The 18,503-nt window shown below is 37.8% G+C and overlaps 1 protein-coding gene across 1 annotated transcript in view; it reads left to right on the top strand.

Annotated features, from left to right (window-relative positions):
* Positions 1 to 345: 345 nt before the first annotated feature.
* The window catches only part of GYS2 (glycogen synthase 2), a 56,029-nt gene continuing 37,871 nt past the window's right edge, over positions 346 to 18,503 (top strand). Inside the window, exons 1-2 of the mRNA XM_030322088.1 lie at positions 346 to 746; positions 14,377 to 14,558. Coding sequence (XP_030177948.1) covers positions 626 to 746; positions 14,377 to 14,558 — 303 coding nt within the window. The 5' untranslated portion in view covers positions 346 to 625. The remainder of the gene's footprint in view (positions 747 to 14,376; positions 14,559 to 18,503) is intronic.

Below are 18,503 nucleotides of genomic sequence, written 5' to 3'. Positions count from 1 at the left end.
CAAGATCTATGCCTAACATCAAAATTTAGATTATAAATGTAGACTACAAAAACTAGGATTTTTTTTAATGCTCTAGAAATAAGACTCAAAGAATACTTAGGAAATCTAAAAGGATTGAAAGTTTGTAAATGGTCCCAGTGAATTCTATGTGTACTCTAAAATGGTCTGCAACCCTAATAAGGGGAATTGCTAATCTTGGATCACTCTGGAAGTGATGAAATAAGCATTGATGACTGAATGAGTCTAGGAGTTTGGCCAAAAGGACAAGGACTAAAGGTCGGGACTTGTGTCGTGCTCAGCCTATGAGGATTCCACCATCTGAAGGGGTGCTTACCTAAGCCCAGAACTTGAGGATTTTATGTATGATTGAGTTGGTCAGGTTGATACTGATTGGAGATACTGTCCTCACTGGACCTGCCCAGAAAGACCGTACAGAAGGGTTCCTCCTTCAACTGAGTTCTCTGGGAAGCACATGAGATTTCATTTGACTGGTTTATACCTATAATAAGTTCCCCAAGCCTGAGATCTTCCAGCTCTGACCCTGCAAGGCTCTCGACACACCGCTACTGGCATCACAGTTTATTGAAAAAGGGATTCAAAAAAGTTTCAGAGGACCAGAGAAAGAATGCTCCGAGGCCGATCTCTATCTGTGACATCCCTGAGCGGGCTTCCTCGGTGGGAAGTGGAAGAACTTCCTGTGGAGGATTTACTGCTGTTTGAAGTCGCTTGGGAAGTAACCAATAAAGGTTTGTACTGCCCTAGAAAGTGGCTCTTTGGCAGATTGTTGAAGAATGCAGATTAGGATTTCACAGGGGACTGTAGTGAGAATGAACTGACAGTGAGTGAGGGAAGTATTCAAACTGAACATAAGTTTAGGTTACATTTAACCTTGTCTATTTCAACAGACAATGATAACTTAGATGGGGCTGTGTGGAAGGGAGACAGTTGAAAGCAGTCGTTGGAATGTGCATTTAAATTAAATTTGACATGCATGTTATGACAAAACAGGAATAATAATATATTATATATATAATTATATATATTATAATATAATAGTAATTTACTTTTTTGGTTTTATGATTTCTCTCAACAAAAAAGCATAAACAAGTATTTTAAGGAAAACCATATGTGATCAGGACCAATTGCAAACTTTAATGCCAAGCACTTGAATGCACTGCTAAAGATTGTGTGAAATACTTAATAATGTTTCTAATAACTCAAGATCAGCTTATAGTTAAAGTTTTAACTTAGAAGCTGCTCAGAATGTATTATATTGAGCTCCTATTAAGAAGAATGAGAGTATTTCAAACTTAGAGGAATTATATTTGACATATGTTCTTATTTTCACCTTATGCTAAGTGTTCAAAGTTCTCATGTGTGTACATTCATAAAATTCATAAAATAAAAATAAAAAATCAATTCTGCTTAAGTAGAAATGCAAGAATGAATGTGAGAGAACAAAGTACATTCTTCCTCTCTGTAGTTTAATGAGATGGAGGCAAAGAGGACAGAAATCTTATTATGGAAAAGTGTTTTATGAAGAGCTTTTTCTAATGTTCTTTTTCCACTCACAAGGTGTTTGAATGTGCCCAAAGTTCCCTGGAACAGAGTCATCTCTATTATACATATCCTAGGCTATGACCTGAAATTAAGGTTTTTTTCTCTACAGAGTAGGTGGGAACTCAAGGATATTTCTTGTTGGAAAAATTGGGGGGATTCTTTAGCACCAGGAATCAGTTCAGAAGACCCCTGTGTGAGTTCTAGCACCTGAGCAGAGCCCCCTCTTCTTGCTTCTTTCCTTCTTTTCTCTCCACTTAGCAAACATTAATGGAGCATTGTTTCCTGGCGCTGGGAACACACTGGTGAAAACTGTTATCCTTTACATCTTGGTGACGTGTGTGCTGATCTCAGGACCTAGAATGGTACCGGTACACAGAAAATGCTCAATGGATTTTTTTTTCTTTTGAATGAAGGAATAAATACATTTTGTTTTTAGCCCTAAGTTTCCTTGAAACCTGTTTTCTTTTGTTTCCCATGCAAAGGAAAGAAAAAAAAGTTTTTTTGGTGGAAAAGGGAACCACAATGTGATTTACCAACATTGACATCATCTCCATCATATCTTTATTTTAATATTTATTACAGCCTAATTTTTTAGAAATTTTTATATAAATGGACAGTTATTGTGTTCATCCTTGGCAATACACTGATATTATATATGTAGGTTTTCTTTAAATTTACTTTGAACTTTTACTTCCGTGTAGCTCATGGCAGTGATATGAGGCATCTTAGAGATCAATGATCCAACTTCTCTATTTCAAAGATGAAATGGGTATCTAAGGCATTAAATGATTAAGCAAATGGCAGGGTTGGGACTAGCATTTAGGTCTTCTTTAAGCTCATTTCTCTTTTTACTACCACATAAGAATGAAAAATTAAAACCATTGCCTAAGGAAATGTCCTCTAGATGAAAGAACACAGGACTTATGGTCAAGGGACATAGATTTCTAAGACTTTGAAAAAACATCCTTTAAATTACCTGAATATCCATTTATTCATGAATGAAGTTAATGTCATACGCTCCTGGTATCTCACAATGTTTTGTGGCAAGCAAGGAAATCTATTTACATCCAAGAAAACAAAAGATTTATTAGAGGGAAAAAATCCCTCTCTGCCAGAATTTTGCCAATGAACAATGAATATGTGTAAAATATAACAAGTGAGAGAGTCACAGTTAAATTATTGGATGTTAATTCTCAGACTTCAAAATAACACTTTCCCCTTGTTCATATTGCCCTTGACATTCATTGCTTTTATTCATTTATCCATTTATCATTGCTCTTCATTTATTATTCATAAAGATTCATCAAGTGTTTATTAGATGTCAGGCACGGGGAAATGAAGGAGATAGAATTTAACAATACAGAATTGATTCCCAGTCTTCCAGTACTTACAAACCTGCAGGAAGATAGACATTGAACATGCAATTGTAGTCAAATGTGATGACAATAAGAATAAGAGAACAGTGGCTCTTAGACTATATGTTGGGGGCAAGGGAGGGGAGGTTTCTACCTGGATTGGGGTTGGGCGGGGGGAACCTCTGTGAGAAAGACACAGTTGAGCTGACACCTGAAGGATGAATAGCCATTGGGTAATGGTGATGGAGGAAGGATAAAGAAGGATGAGGGAACTGTATGTGCCAAGATGCAGAGGTGAGAAAGTGTACTCTGTTCAAAGATCTGAGAGAAGCTCAGAGAGGGGAAAGGAGTGGAATGTGAGGGCAGATGGGAGATACCAGCAGGGGGCAGTTCATGAAGTTTAGGGTTACTTAATAGCCTTAAAAATTCTACCTCCAATGCGTGAATGGTGGGAAGGCACTGAAGTTCTAAACAGCAGAAAGTACTAAGTAGTCAGGTGTGTTTTTGAAAAAATGGTATTACTAGTTGGGTGAGAGGATAGCAGGAAAGTAAAAGACAAGTTAAAGACTGTGATGTGGTCTAGGATAGAGAGTTTTGCCCAGATGTAAGAAACAAAATGGTTTACTTTCTCCTTTGTTCAGGCAGGCCTCACTACAATCATTTCTTCTGCAAAGACCTGCCCAAATCATGGTAGATTAGGACCAATTATTATGTTGAGAATATTTAAGATCATTAAAAAGACTTGAATAAATATTGTCACAAATAATGTTGCTAATTTAATACATGTGAGCACTTCTGAAATATAGTCGCTAAATGAATGCTTCTTAAAAATTTACTAAAATCAATACATTTTAGTCCTAGGCCAGTATGTAATATAACATATTTAATACTCTACTTTCTCCCTTCTCAAACTGGGCATCAACGCTCTAGGTCACATGGTGTGAAAGGCATAGGGAGAAACTAAGAAACCTACAGTCAAAACGGTGTGGTAAAAACTGATTGTAACTGCAAGTCTGCTCTTCTAAGGCAGGAGTTTGGAAGGTGGGACCCTGATAAAAGAGGACCACAAGGAGTTTGTAAACCTTTAAAACTGTATCTGAAAATGGAATGTATAAGTCCTCTTAGAGAAGAGTACTGAATGCTTTCATCAGATTTCCAAAAGCCTTAATGACTGATGTGAGGACCACTGCTCTAAAGTTCCCTAAACCCTGAGTTCCTTTTTGTTAACCCAAAGCGTCAAGAGACAAAATAAAAAAGCTGTTTCCTCTAAGTATTGTTTTCCAAATGGATTTTCTCTAAGGCAGAATAGAAAGGATTCCACTTTTCCCAAGTCTTAGATATTTATCTTTTTGTGATATTGGTCATTTTCTTCCTCTGTCCCTCCCACCCATCACTTTTAAAAATCCATCAATATGTTGTTCCACACAGTTTCTTACAATCTTGCTGTCTACAGCCTGTGGGCTCTGGAGTCAGACTTCCTGGATTGGAATCCCAACTCCATCATTACCTGTGTGATGTTGGATCAGTCTCATAGCCTCTTTGTGCCTCAGATTCTCTATTTAAAAATAAAGATAATGATAGCACCTACCTATAATGGTGTTGTGCAAAGGAAGAAATACCAATTGAAAATCACTTAGAACAGTGCCTAGCATTTAATAAATGCTCTGTAGGTGTTAGCTTATTCTTATTTCTTCATAAAATTTATTCATAATATGAGGAAGTTGGATCATTCATTTTCATACTGCCTTTCACTTTGAGCAATTCCATGATTCTATTTTTAAATGCAAAAGCAGAGAGGGGGAAGGGAAAGATATGGATCTGGGTTACAGTAATTAGGGTTGAGGTGCCTTTGCCCAGTGTGGATATGCAGTGGCTGTGTCAGTGGCATCCCAAGCCCCACCACATGGAACACAATCTATGCAAAAACTATGCTTGACACACACATAGCTTCAAGATGAGCACTAGTCTCCTCACTTCCTTTTCATCCAGATTACCATGTCTGAGCCCTCCTGTATAAAACATTTGGAGTTATCATTGTGGAATATTCAGGGTGGGGAGTGTCTAAAGTCTTGCTTTGAGTGTATTGTCCTCCATTGCCCCAAACTGCATATGCTTTAATTTAAACCACAGGCCAGCAAAGCTCTGGACACATAACCATTTGTTGACCATTGTCACCAGTAACTCTTTCCCATCAGACCTGCTGCCCAAAGAATGATGTCTAACTGTATAATGACTTCCCCTGCTCTGCAACTGTATCTTGGAACAGGAGGGTCAGGTTAGTAGCTATGCATACAGAAGTCATATAACTTCCAAATTCTGTAAACTTTAAACAATTAAAAATAGTGAAGATTCTCCCAATATGTAAAATACAGTGGACCCTTGAACATTTTGAAGTATGTGGATCCACTTACATGCAGAGTTTTTTCAATAATACAGTACATCACTGTAAATGTATTTTTTCTACCGTATGATTTTTTAAATAAACATTTTCATTTTTAAAATAAACATTTTCTTTTCTCTAGCTTGTTTTATTGTAATAAGATAATATAAAATACATATAACATGCAAAATATGTGTTAATCGATTGTTTATATTATCAGTAAGGCTTCAGGTCAACAGTAGGCTATTAGCAGTTAAGTTTTTGGGGAGTCAAAAGTTATATGTGGATTTTTGACTATGTGGGGGGTTGGCAACCCTAACCACCACATTGTTCAAGGGTCAACTATACCTCCTTATTATATAAAACATATATATCCTTGTTGTCTATAATATATTTAGCATAATAACATATAACTTATTATATAGAGACAGCAACTTATTTGGCTGGTGTCCATATTCCATACTGCTTTGGAATCCTGATTTTAGCAATATAAGCAGCGTTTATAGATGAAAATTTGGGGTTTTAACTATCTCCATGGCATATGCCATGGGATCTCATCTTTTCTTTCTTATGAAAGGCCTGATACTTTGCCCTCACACTAAAGATAGCTCCCATGTTGTTTCAGGAAAATATAGATCAATAAAATACAAAGTACATGTTTGAAAGTGAAGGGTGAATCCAAATTCAGTGACCTATGCTGTGGCAAAACAATAATTCAATAAAAAATATGTGTTGGGGAATGTCTGGTTTATGCTCCAAATTTGAAAATAGGAATGATCCTATTTCTATGCCATCACATTCTCCTGTAGTTATTTTGCCAGGAGAGGAATTTGGGGTAACGTGTGGCATTTAGACAAAGAAAAAGCTGAAGGAAATTAGTTGGCATCTAAATATGAGGAGGACAGTGAGGGGCTAAAACGGAGCTTGAATATATGAAATAGTGGTGAGGTGACCTCCCCATGAATAGACGCACAGGAAGAAGTCAAGGGGGAAAGATTCATTTTAAATTAGGCCCCAACCAATACAGGATTGCCTTTTTTTTAATTTTATGTTTTAATTCCTGATAGACTGGAACAGCATATCCATAGTATTTATGACAGTCTAATGCCATTTGGGGACTATCCCCATCAAAGTTGAAATGGGAAAAAGAAGTAGCAAATTAATTAGCAATGTTTAATTTTGCATTTCAATTCCCACATCTAATCATTCTTTTTTTTTTTTTTAGTAAAGATTTTCTCTTCTCCTTTTTGTACTTTGGCAAATAAAAATGTATTTGCATTTACCCAAGTGTATTTGAACTTGAAACACATAATCTAACAAACAAGGATGTCCTAAGATCTCTGGGCAAGATACATAGTTGCACATAAAAGAGAATTTTCAAGAGTAGAGATGTGAGTAAGGCATTAATAAATGTGTGCCATTAGAATCCTATAGCTCCTGATAAGATAAAGATGAAGGAAATAAGTCTACAGAAGAAATTATTTGAAGATTTTGTCTTTTTATGGATAACAAGTGTGAATAAAGCTTATATATAAGTACGTTGCTACGATGTGACTCTTTATTTTTTTTTTTATTTTATTTTTTTTTTATGAAATTTATTGACAAATTGGTTTCCATACAACACCCAGTGCTCATCCCAAAAGGTGCCCTCCTCAATACCCATCACCCACCCTCCCCTCCCTCCCACCCCCCATCAACCCTCAGTTTGTTCTCAGTTTTTAACAGTCTCTTATGCTTTGGCTCTCTCCCACTCTAACCTCTTTTTTTTTTTTTTCCCTTCCCCTCCCCCATGGGTTCCTGTTAAGTTTCTCAGGATCCACATAAGAGTGAAACCATATGGTATCTGTCTTTCTCTGTATGGCTTATTTCACTTGGCATTACACTCTCCAGTTCCATCCACGTTGCTACAAAGGGCCATATTTCATTTTTTCTCATTGCCACATAGTACTCCATTGTGTATATATACCACAATTTCTTTATCCATTCATCAGTTGATGGACATTTAGGCTCTTTCCATAATTTGGCTATTGTTGAGAGTGCTGCTATGAACATTGGGGTACAAGTGCCCCTATGCATCAGTACTCCTGTATCCCTTGGATAAATTCCTAGCAGTGCTATTGCTGGGTCATAGGGTAGGTCTATTTTTAATTTTCTGAGGAACCTCCACACTGCTTTCCATAGCGGCTGCACCAATTTGCATTCCCACCAACAGTGCAAGAGGGTTCCCGTTTCTCCACATCCTCGCCAGCATCTATAGTCTCCTGATTTGTTCATTTTGGCCACTCTGACTGGCGTGAGGTGATACCTGAGTGTGGTTTTGATTTGTATTTCCCTGATAAGGAGCGACGCTGAACAACTTTTCATGTGCCTGTTGGCCATCTGGATGTCTTCTTTAGAGAAGTGTCTATTCATGTTTTCTGCCCATTTCTTCACTGGGTTATTTGTTTTTCGGGTGTGGAGTTTGGTTAGCTCTTTATAGATTTTAGATACTAGCCCTTTGTCCAATATGTCATTTGCAAATATCTTTTCCCATTCCGTTGGTTGCCTTTTAGTTTTGTTGGTTGTTTCCTTTGCTGTGCAGAAGCTTTTTATCTTCATAAGGTCCCAGTAATTCACTTTTGCTTTTAATTCCCTTGCCTTTGGGGATGTGTCGAATAAGAGATTGCTACGGCTGAGGTCAGAGAGATCTTTTCCTGCTTTCTCCTCTAAGGTTTTGATGGTTTCCTGTCTCACATTTAGGTCCTTTATCCATTTTGAGTTTATTTTTGTAAATGGTGTGAGAAAGTGGTCTAGTTTCAACCTTCTGCATGTTGCTGTCCAGTTCTCCCAGCACCATTTGTTAAAGAGGCTGTCTTTTTTCCATTGGATGTTCTTTCCTGCTTTGTCAAAGATGAGTTGGCCATACGTTTGTGGGTCTAGTTCTGGGGTTTCTATTCTATTCCATTGGTCTGTGTGTCTGTTTTTGTGCCAATACCATGCTGTCTTGATGATGACAGCTTTGTAGTAGAGGCTAAAGTCTGGGATTGTGATGCCTCCTGCTTTGGTCTTCTTCTTCAAAATTCCTTTGGCTATTCGGGGCCTTTTGTGGTTCCATATGAATTTTAGGATTGCTTGTTCTAATTTCGAGAAGAATGCTGGTGCAATTTTGATTGGGATTGCATTGAATGTGTAGATAGCTTTGGGTAGTATTGACATTTTGACAATATTTATTTTTCCAATCCATGAGCAGGGAATGTCTTTCCATTTCTTTAAGTCTTCTTCAATTACCTTCATAAGCTTTCTATAGTTTTCAGCATACAGATCCTTTACATCTTTGGTTAGATTTATTCCTAGGTATTTTATGCTTCTTGGTGCAATTGTGAATGGGATCATTTTCTTTATTTGTCTTTCTGTTGCTTCATTGTTAGTGTATAAGAATGCAACTGATTTCTGGACATTGATTTTGTATCCTGCAACTTTGCTGAATTCATGTATCAGTTCTAGCAGACTTTTGGTGGAGTCTATCGGATTTTCCATGTATAATATCATGTCATCTGCAAAAAGCGAAAGCTTGACTTCATCTTTGCCAATTTGGATGCCTTTGATTTCCTTTTGTTGTCTGATTGCTGATGCTAGAACTTCCAGCACTATGTTAAACAACAGCGGTGAGAGTGGGCATCCCTGTCGTGTTCCTGATCTCAGGGAAAAAGCTCTCAGTTTTTCCCCGTTGAGGATGATGTTAGCTGTGGGCTTTTCATAAATGGCTTTTATGATCTTTAAGTATGTTCCTTCTATCCCGACTTTCTCAAGGGTTTTTATTAAGAAAGGGTGCTGGATTTTGTCAAAGGCCTTTTCTGCATCGATTGACAGGATCATATGGTTCTTCTCTTTTTTTTTGTTAATGTGATGTATCACGTTGATTGATTTGCGAATGTTGAACCAGCCCTGCATCCCAGGAATGAATCCCACTTGATCATGGTGAATAATTCTTTTTATATGCCGTTGAATTCGATTTGCTAGTATCTTATTGAGAATTTTTGCATCCATATTCATCAGGGATATTGGCCTGTAGTTCTCTTTTTTTACTGGGTCTCTGTCTGGTTTAGGAATCAAAGTACTACTGGCTTCATAGAATGAGTCTGGAAGTTTTCCTTCCCTTTCTATTTCTTGGAATAGCTTGAGAAGGATAGGTATTATCTCTGCTTTAAACGTCTGGTAGAACTCCCCTGGGAAGCCATCTGGTCCTGGACTCTTATTTGTTGGGAGATTTTTGATAACCGATTCAATTTCTTCGCTGGTTATGGGTCTGTTCAAGCTTTCTATTTCCTCCTGATTGAGTTTTGGAAGAGTGTGGGTGTTCAGGAATGTGTCCATTTCTTCCAGGTTGTCCAATTTGTTGGCATATAATTTTTCATAGTATTCCCTGATAATTGTTTGTATCTCTGAGGGATTGGTTGTAATCATTCCATTTTCATTCATGATTTTATCTATTTGGGTCATCTCCCTTTTCTTTTTGAGAAGCCTGGCTAGAGGTTTGTCAATTTTGTTTATTTTTTCAAAAAACCAACTCTTGGTTTCGTTGATCTGCTCTACAGTTTTTTTAGATTCTATATTGTTTATTTCTGCTCTGATCTTTATTATTTCTCTTCTTCTGCTGGGTTTAGGCTGCCTTTGCTGTTCTGCTTCTATTTCCTTTAGGTGTGCTGTTAGATTTTATATTTGGGATTTTTCTTGTTTCTTGAGATAGGCCTGGATTGCAATGTATTTTCCTCTCAGGACTGCCTTCGCTGCGTCCCAAAGCGTTTGGATTGTTGTATTTTCATTTTCGTTTGTTTCCATATATTTTTTGATTTCTTCTCTAATTGCCTGGTTGACCCACTCATTCGTTAGTAGGGTGTTCTTTAACCTCCACGCTTTTGGAGGTTTTCCAGACTTTTTCCTGTGGTTGATTTCAAGCTTCATAGCATTGTGGTCTGAAAGTATGCATGGTATAATTTCAATTCTTGTAAACTTATGAAGGGCTGTTTTGTGACCCAGTATATGATCTATCTTGGAGAATGTTCCATGTGCACTCGAGAAGAAAGTATATTCTGTTGTTTTGGGATGCAGAGTTCTAAATATATCTGTCAAGTCCATCTGATCCAATGTCTCATTCAGGGCCCTTGTTTCTTTATTGACTGTGTGTCTAGATGATCTATCCATTTCTGTAAGTGGGGTGTTAAAGTCCCCTGCAATTACCACATTCTTATCAATAAGGTTGCTTATGTTTATGAGTAATTGTTTTATATACTTGGGGGCTCCGGTATTCGGCGCATAGACATTTATAATTGTTAGCTCTTCCTGATGGATAGACCCTGTAACTATTATATAATGTCCTTCTTCATCTCTTGTTACAGCCTTTAATTTAAAGTCTAGTTTGTCTGATATAAGTATGGCTACTCCAGCTTTCTTTTGGCTTCCAGTAGCATGATAAATAGTTCTCCATCCCCTCACTCTGAATCTAAAGGTGTCCTCAGGTCTAAAATGAGTCTCTTGTAGACAGCAAATAGATGGGTCTTGTTTTTTTATCCATTCTGATACCCTATGTCTTTTGGTTGGCGCATTTAATCCGTTTACATTCAGTGTTATTATAGAAAGATACGGGTTTAGAGTCATTGTGATGTCTGTATGTTTTATGCTTGTAGTGATGTCTCTGGTACTTTGTGTCACACGGTCCCCCTTAGGATCTCTTGTAGGGCTGGTTTAGTGGTGACAAATTCCTTCAGTTTTTGTTTGTTTGGGAAGACCTTTATCTCTCCTTCTATTCTAAATGACAGACTTGCTGGATAAAGGATTCTCGGCTGCATATTTTTGCTGTCTAGCACCCTGAAAATCTCGTGCCAATTCTTTCTGGCCTGCCAAGTTTCAAAAGAGAGATCAGTCACGAGTCTTATAGGTCTCCCTTTATATGTGAGGGCACGTTTATCCCTTGCTGCTTTCAGAATTTTCTCTTTATCCTTGTATTTTGCCAGTTTCACTATGATATGTCGTGCAGAAGATCGATTCAAGTTACGTCTGAAGGGAGTTCTCTGTGCCTCTTGGATTTCAATGCCTTTTTCCTTCCCCAGTTCAGGGAAGTTCTCAGCTATTATTTCTTCAAGTACCCCTTCAGCACCTTTCCCTCTCTCTTCCTCCTCTGGAATACCAATTACGCGTATATTATTTCTTTTTAGTGTATCACTTAGTTCTCTAATTTTCCCCTCATACTCCTGGATTTTTTTATCTCTCTTTTTCTCAGCTTCCTCTTTTTCCATAACTTTATCTTCTAGTTCACCTATTCTCTCCTCTGCCTCTTCCATCCGAGCTGTGGTGGTTTGCATTTTGTTTTGCATTTCCTTTAAAGCGTTTTTCAGCTCCTCGTGACTGTTCCTTAGTCCCTTGATCTCTGTAGCAAGAGATTCTCTGCTGTCCTGTATACTGTTTTCCAGCCCAGCGATTAATTTTATGACTATTATTCTAAATTCACTTTCTGTTATATTATTTAAATCCTTTTTGATCAGCACGATGTGACTCTTTAAAGAAAAAAGTTTGGGGCGCCTGGTGGCGCAGTCGGTTAAGCGTCCGACTTCAGCCAGGTCACGATCTCGCGGTCCGTGAGTTCGAGCCCCGCGTCAGGCTCTGGGCTGATGGCTCAGAGCCTGGAGCCTGTTTCCGATTCTGTGTCTCCCTCTCTCTGCCCCTCCCCCGTTCATGCTCTGTCTCTCTCTCTCTGTCCCAAAAATAAATAAATGTTGAAAAAAAAATTAAAAAAAAATAATAATAAAAAATAAAGAAAAAAGTTTTAGCTACTCTTGCAAATTATTTCTCTAAATTTGTTTTCCTCAAGAAATGGTTTTAACAGTTCATAAAATTTTCTGGAATTTGGAGAAATATTTAGGCATATTTGGTGCTGGCCTCAATGTATGTCATCTCAGATTCATTGTTGATGGTAAGTGAATCCCGTTGGTCCTGGTCCAGTGTAGAAGTCTCTGATGGCAAGGTTTACAGGTTGTCTTCATGTGTTCCATGCTATTCTCATCACCTGGCATCTGAAATGTGATTGATAATGTCCTTACCATTCTCTGTTCAAGTTAGTTTCAAATTTCTCTAAATTTTCTATAGTCATAAAGTCTTTTCTTAGAGACGAAGTTCTTAAAGACAATAAGTTTATGTAGACTCATATGAAAATTACTTGCATATAATATTTACATTTGGGAAATTATATTAACTCTTCTCTTTTGTGAATTAATGAATCCTGTTGGTCTCATATAATAGTACAAACATTTGCATTATGTGTCTCACCTCTTAAAAATAATGTAACCAAAAGTATATTTTGAGGTTCAGGTGTAAAGAAAAATTTGCAGATGGTAATTCTACCTTTTGGCCATAGATTGTGACTACTGGTAAGATTTATTATTTAAAGCCTAAATTACCGAGACAATTTAAGAGATGCAATTGCTATCGAACGCTCTATCCTGATGAATTGAAATAACTTATGAAAACCTGAGATGAAAAATAGGAATCTCTCTTTTTAATATACAAGTAATAAAATTGCTCCAGGAAGTAGAGCTGAAGACTGGTGCCAGGATCTGTGTTAGCTTTGTGATTTCTCACGGCATTTCTTGAGTTGTTTCCTCACCTATAGCTCATGGACAAAGAATTATTCAAGAAGTTGGTTCAGACTGTTTTCATATTCTCATACAACATGATTGCTTACAGCCAGCACCAGATATCCTGCCTGAGTTTACGAAGGTCGTCTTCCCCTTGGTCCTCCCTATTCCTCCTACCTACCTGCCTCTCAAACCTTTCCTTTTGCATCCTGTTACTCTCCCCTTGCACGCTGTGCTGTCAACTTAGAGCCTTGGGTGTAACTCTTCTCTTTGCTTAAAAAATTCTTCCCCATGATAGCTGCTTGCCTAATTTCTTCACCCTTTTCAGTATTTACTCAAATGAGCCCTAGTTTGGGATACTTCTGCTACAACCTGCCTTCTGCCCCCAAGCTAAGTAATATTTTATCCCCACTGAACAGAAGAGCTAACTGAGCCTTAGACAAGTTGAATTAACTAGTTCAATTTAAGTTGTTGCCAATTTTTTTGCCACAGTAATGCTTCAATAAATATCTTAATAGACATCATTTGGCACTCTTCTTATTTCCCAGAACAATGTAGACATGCTGGATCCAAGAGTGTGCATATTTCCCAAGAGTGTACATATTTTTTTGGCCCTGTGTCTTAGTAGTCATGACATCAGTGCCAGAGGAGAAAAATGAAATACCATGTGAAAATTTGTGTCATTGGGTTCGACACGAGGTTTGGGCCAAGCATCCCACCTCAAAATCTATCAGCTCTTTTCTCTAACCAAAAGGTACCTTGCTAGTTACTTTTGAAGGTAAGTGGTTCTTTATCTTGAGAGACATGGTCATCATTTCAGCAATGGCTGTTACATGGACATACTCTGGCCTCTTGGACCACTGCAAGAGTAAAAGTTGAAAACTGTTGCTGAGGGTGTGTGTCGTGACAATGGCTATGGGAACCAACTTTGACCCTTCAGTGTGGATAGAGCTTTAGGCTACATACTGCTCTATTCCAATCATCTCTTCAGATTTCCTTCAAATGTTTGTAATTCTCTGCTGCTGCCAACCTACTGCTCTCTGACATGCACCCAGAAAAGGCTTTAAAATATGCATTGAATTGAACGAAATAGTAACTATTTGTTGGTGTCCTTTAAAAATTTTCTTTTAAGGGGGAAAAAAAAGTTACAGAGAGGGAGGGAGCCAAACCATGAGACTCAAGGACTGAGAATAAACTGAGGGTTGATGGGGCATGGGGGGAGAGGGGAAAGTGGGTGATGGGCATGGATGAGGGCACTTGTTGGGATGAGCACTGAGTGTTGTATGGAATCCAATTTGACAATAAATTATATTTTTAAATAAATAAATAAAACTTTCTTTTAGAAAGTTAAATAAACTCTTGTGCTTGATAAATCCTAAATGCTAACTTAAAAACAAGGACTCATTTCCATGCCTTCATCACTTAAAATGAAATACTAACCTGAATGATAAACAGAACCGTTCCTTTTCAACAGTTGGTGGCATCTATACTGTGATTCAGACGAAGGCCAAAACCACAGCAGATGAATGGGGAGACAATTATTTTCTGATTGGCCCCTATTTTGAGCATAATATGAAGACTCAGGTGGAACGGTGTGAACCTATAAATGATGCTATCAGAAGAGCAGTGGATACAATGAATAAACATGGCTGCCAGGTAAGGGACACCGACTGACACTTCACCCAGCAAGACCTAGTAAAACTGTTATGCGAGAACAGACCACCATTCACATGACCTCACAAGAGAAGACTATCTCCTTAGGGAAAAGGACTGGGTTTGTGAGAAAGATGATCAATTTAAGTGTAAATAGGTTACATTTGAGGCACTTTGTGAAAACCATCAAGAAATGTCCAGTAGGGTTATAGGTTTGGAGCTCAACAAAAAGTATAGGATAGAGATGTTTGGGAGAAAGTTATTTGTGTTTAAATTGTAGTTGACATTATGGCTGTTGACAATATTATTCAGTAGAAGTTTATAGACTAAAAGCAGATGTTTTGAGCCAAACCTTGAGGGGAGTGTCAACATGTTAGAACATCTATATTAAAAAACAAAACAAAACAAAAAAAAACCCCACAACTCAGAGATTGTAAAAGTAGAAACACAGCTAGTGATACAGAAACAAGGATGTACAAGTCCTAATCCTCAGAACCTGAAAATATGTTACCTTATATAGCAAAAGGATTTTGTATATTTGGGGCCCGAGGTGGGGAGATTACCTTGGATTATTGAGGTGGGCCCAATGTAATCACAGGGGTCCTTTTAAAAGAGAGTCAGTAGGGGCGCCTGGGTGGCGCAGTCGGTTAAGCGTCCGACTTCAGCCAGGTCACGATCTCGCGGTCCGTGAGTTCGAGCCCCGCGTCAGGCTCTGGGCTGATGGCTCAGAGCCTGGAGCCTGTTTCCGATTCTGTGTCTCCCTCTCTCTCTGCCCCTCCCCCGTTCATGCTCTGTCTCTCTCTGTCCCAAAAATAAATAAACGTTGAAAAAAAAAATTTTAAAAAGAGAGTCAGTAGAGTCAGAATCAGAATGAAGATGTGCCAGTGGAAGGAGAGGTTGGCCTAATAAGTTTTGAAGATGGAGGAAAAGGCCACATGCCAAGGGATGCAGTAGCCTCTAGATGCTGGAAAAGGCCAGAAAACAGACTCCCCTAGAGACTACAGATTGACTGCGACTCTGCCAATGTGTGGATTTTAACTCACAAGACCTATTTCAGATTACTGACTCCCAAACATGTAAGGTCATAAATTTGTGTTGTTTTAAGCCACTAGGTTTGTGGTAATCTGTTGCTATCATAACAGAATAGGTCAAAACAAGTGAGGAGTAAGTTTCAAGTATGAAGAAGGGATTAAGTCAATGAAAGATTAAACCAGGGTAAATTGGGTTTGGCAACATTCAGGTCTTTCATGGTAATCTTGTGAAATATAGCTTCAGGAGAGAAGAGGGTTAAAGCAGATTGCAGTGGGTTGAGGAATGACTGAATTGGGAGGAAAAGGGTACAGAAGCTGTGTCAATGAGAGTTTTCTATGAGAAAAAAGGATAATTAAGTAGTTTGCAAATGGCATTGCTTTGAGAATTAGTGTTTTATTAAATGTGAGACCTGATCATATTTATATGCCAAAAGGAAACACCTAGCAGACAGGAAGAAGTTGAAAATTCATAAGAAATGGACAATTGAAGAGAGTAAGATCACTGAGAATTGGAGAGGGAACACAATCCAAAGCACTATCGAGAGGATTATTTTCCCGCTTTGACTCAAACAGAAAATAAAAGGATGAATGCAAATAGAGATAAGTTGATCAAGAAGCAGGATGGTCTCATTTTTGATGATCTTGCTGAAGTAGGAGTTGAAGGTCATCTTGTATGAGTTAGGAGGAAAGTGTTAAAATAAGATCATTTGAGGAAGAAGATCTGAAAAAGGAAGATGAAAGAATTTCTGGACACCTTGAGGTATACTCATAACTTTTTAGCGGCACAAATATACATGACTGTGACTTTCTCCAGCAACCAGTAGCCTGAGGGTAAGTAAGTGCAGGAAGTTGAATAATTGGGGATTCAGTGATGTTTAATTTCAGCAATGGGATGAGGTGGCACAAGTCCTGGAGGTAATTAAGCAATTGACTGAATTAATGGTTGAAATTTATGGACAGTTATATCTAAAATGGATAGGAAAAGGAAGCAAAGTCAGAAAGGAGGCAGTGATATAGGAAAAAATGGAAGGTTCCAGGAACTGGAGGTCTTGAAGAGGAAAAAAAAAAAGAACATACACACTGGGAGAAACAGAGTGAGAGAAGTGCAGGTATAGACATTGTGGGCAAGTAATAATTCCATTATTATTATACCAGAGGAGGAATAGTTTGGGTTTTGACAAGGATAACGATGCAGCCATGAGCTTGGGTGGCTGAAATGCCATGGACATGAAGCTCTTTGAAGTTAATAAAGTCAGATAACTATGAGGTAAATGTGTAAGATAAAATATTGGATTTTGAAATTGCCCAGAAAAAGATGGAAAAATAACCAGATGATTAATAGAACAAGGAAAGGTAGTATGTTTGAATACCATAAATTTCAAAGATGTCTTTATACACAAATAATAAAATTTCAGTGTAATGAAAAAAATCCAAACTTCCTTCACACTCATCCCAGGAATATAGTTTCTGGGGGTGGAAAAATGAGAAGCCCTCATTGAGATGTCCATGTGGGTAGCAGCATCTACAAGTTATATGCAAGGCTTAAGATGCAGAAGATTTAAATGAAGGGAACTTGAGTTCCCACAGAGCACCAGGGAAATATATCAGTGAGTGTAGCATAGAGAACATAAGAAAATAAGAGAGGGATGCCTGTTGTACTATTGGGGTGAAATAATAAGACTCTGGAAGGGGCTTGCATTTAAAGCTCTTGTGAAAGAAGAGGGAGATGAAAAGCATAATGGACTGATTGATCTCAAGGTTCTAAATGTATTTCTGATGTACGGATGTTTCTGTTATAGCCAAGAAGTCACTGGAAGCCGATACAAGCTAGCTTACATTCTCTAGTATCAACACTTCTCTATGACCCTAGCTCACTGTATCATATGTCACATATTAGGCACTAGTCATTGAATGAATACATAAATCAATGAATGTGCCAAAGAGAAAACTATTCAAAAGTTGTTTGGGGCTCAGGAAAACTCAGTCTGAAAAGGGAGGAATGCCATGATAAATGCTAATCACAATGGGAGCAACCGACAGATAATGGGGGTCTTTCACAGTTGTCCAAGGCTAGATGGGAGAGAAATCACCATGCATTCCTGAGTCCTGTGCAACAGAATGATGATCAAATGGGCTTTCAAGCTCTCCAAATTCAGCGTTGGGTGGAGTCACAAGGGTCAATATTTAAACATGTGGACACATTCAGTTTACCCAATGAGAGGCTCTTAGTTTTCACCAATTTCCAAGAAGCGCTTGAAGTGATGTATGGAGTTACATACCATGAAATAGGAGAATAAACATAAAATAAAACTCAAGACAAAAGAATGTGTAAATTACTGTAGAAAAAATAGAGGCCAAAAAGAAAGTTAAAACTTACATATACAGTGATTATATAATTACAATTGGAAAAAAAATGAGAGCTAATACATTAAAACTTGTACAAAATAAAATAGGAATAAAGGACTTCAATTTGAAGAATGTAATAGGATTAGACTTTGAGCTGCTAGATTAAAGAGATAAAGTATCTTGGGCAATATATTTAGTTAAGACATCTGGCAGCAACCTATTGGGAAACACTTTGTGTCACCTTTTTTTTTTTTTTTTTTTGATAGAAGGAATGAAAGAAATCGTATACATTTGTCCACAGAAACACATTTTTCTAGCATGACCTATTATTACAAGTCCTGTTGCATATAGGGAAATAAGTGTCACCATAGACACTATAACCCACTACAAGTTAAAGATACAGACCAGTTCATCTTATGACTCTATCATAAAAACATAGACCATGATATTAAATCCTAAAACCATGAACTCAAGGTCACAGGAGGGTAATCAGAAACAGATGGACAAAGACCACATGATCTAGATACTTGGTTTTTAAATGACCACATTTAATGAAGAGCAAGAACTTGGA

Source organism: Lynx canadensis, chromosome B4 (genome assembly GCF_007474595.2).
Source record: "Lynx canadensis isolate LIC74 chromosome B4, mLynCan4.pri.v2, whole genome shotgun sequence".
In the NCBI taxonomy this organism is placed as follows: Eukaryota; Metazoa; Chordata; class Mammalia; order Carnivora; family Felidae; genus Lynx; species Lynx canadensis.
The sequence above is the reverse complement of the archived record's forward strand: the minus strand, read 5'-3'. Positions and strand labels throughout refer to the sequence as shown.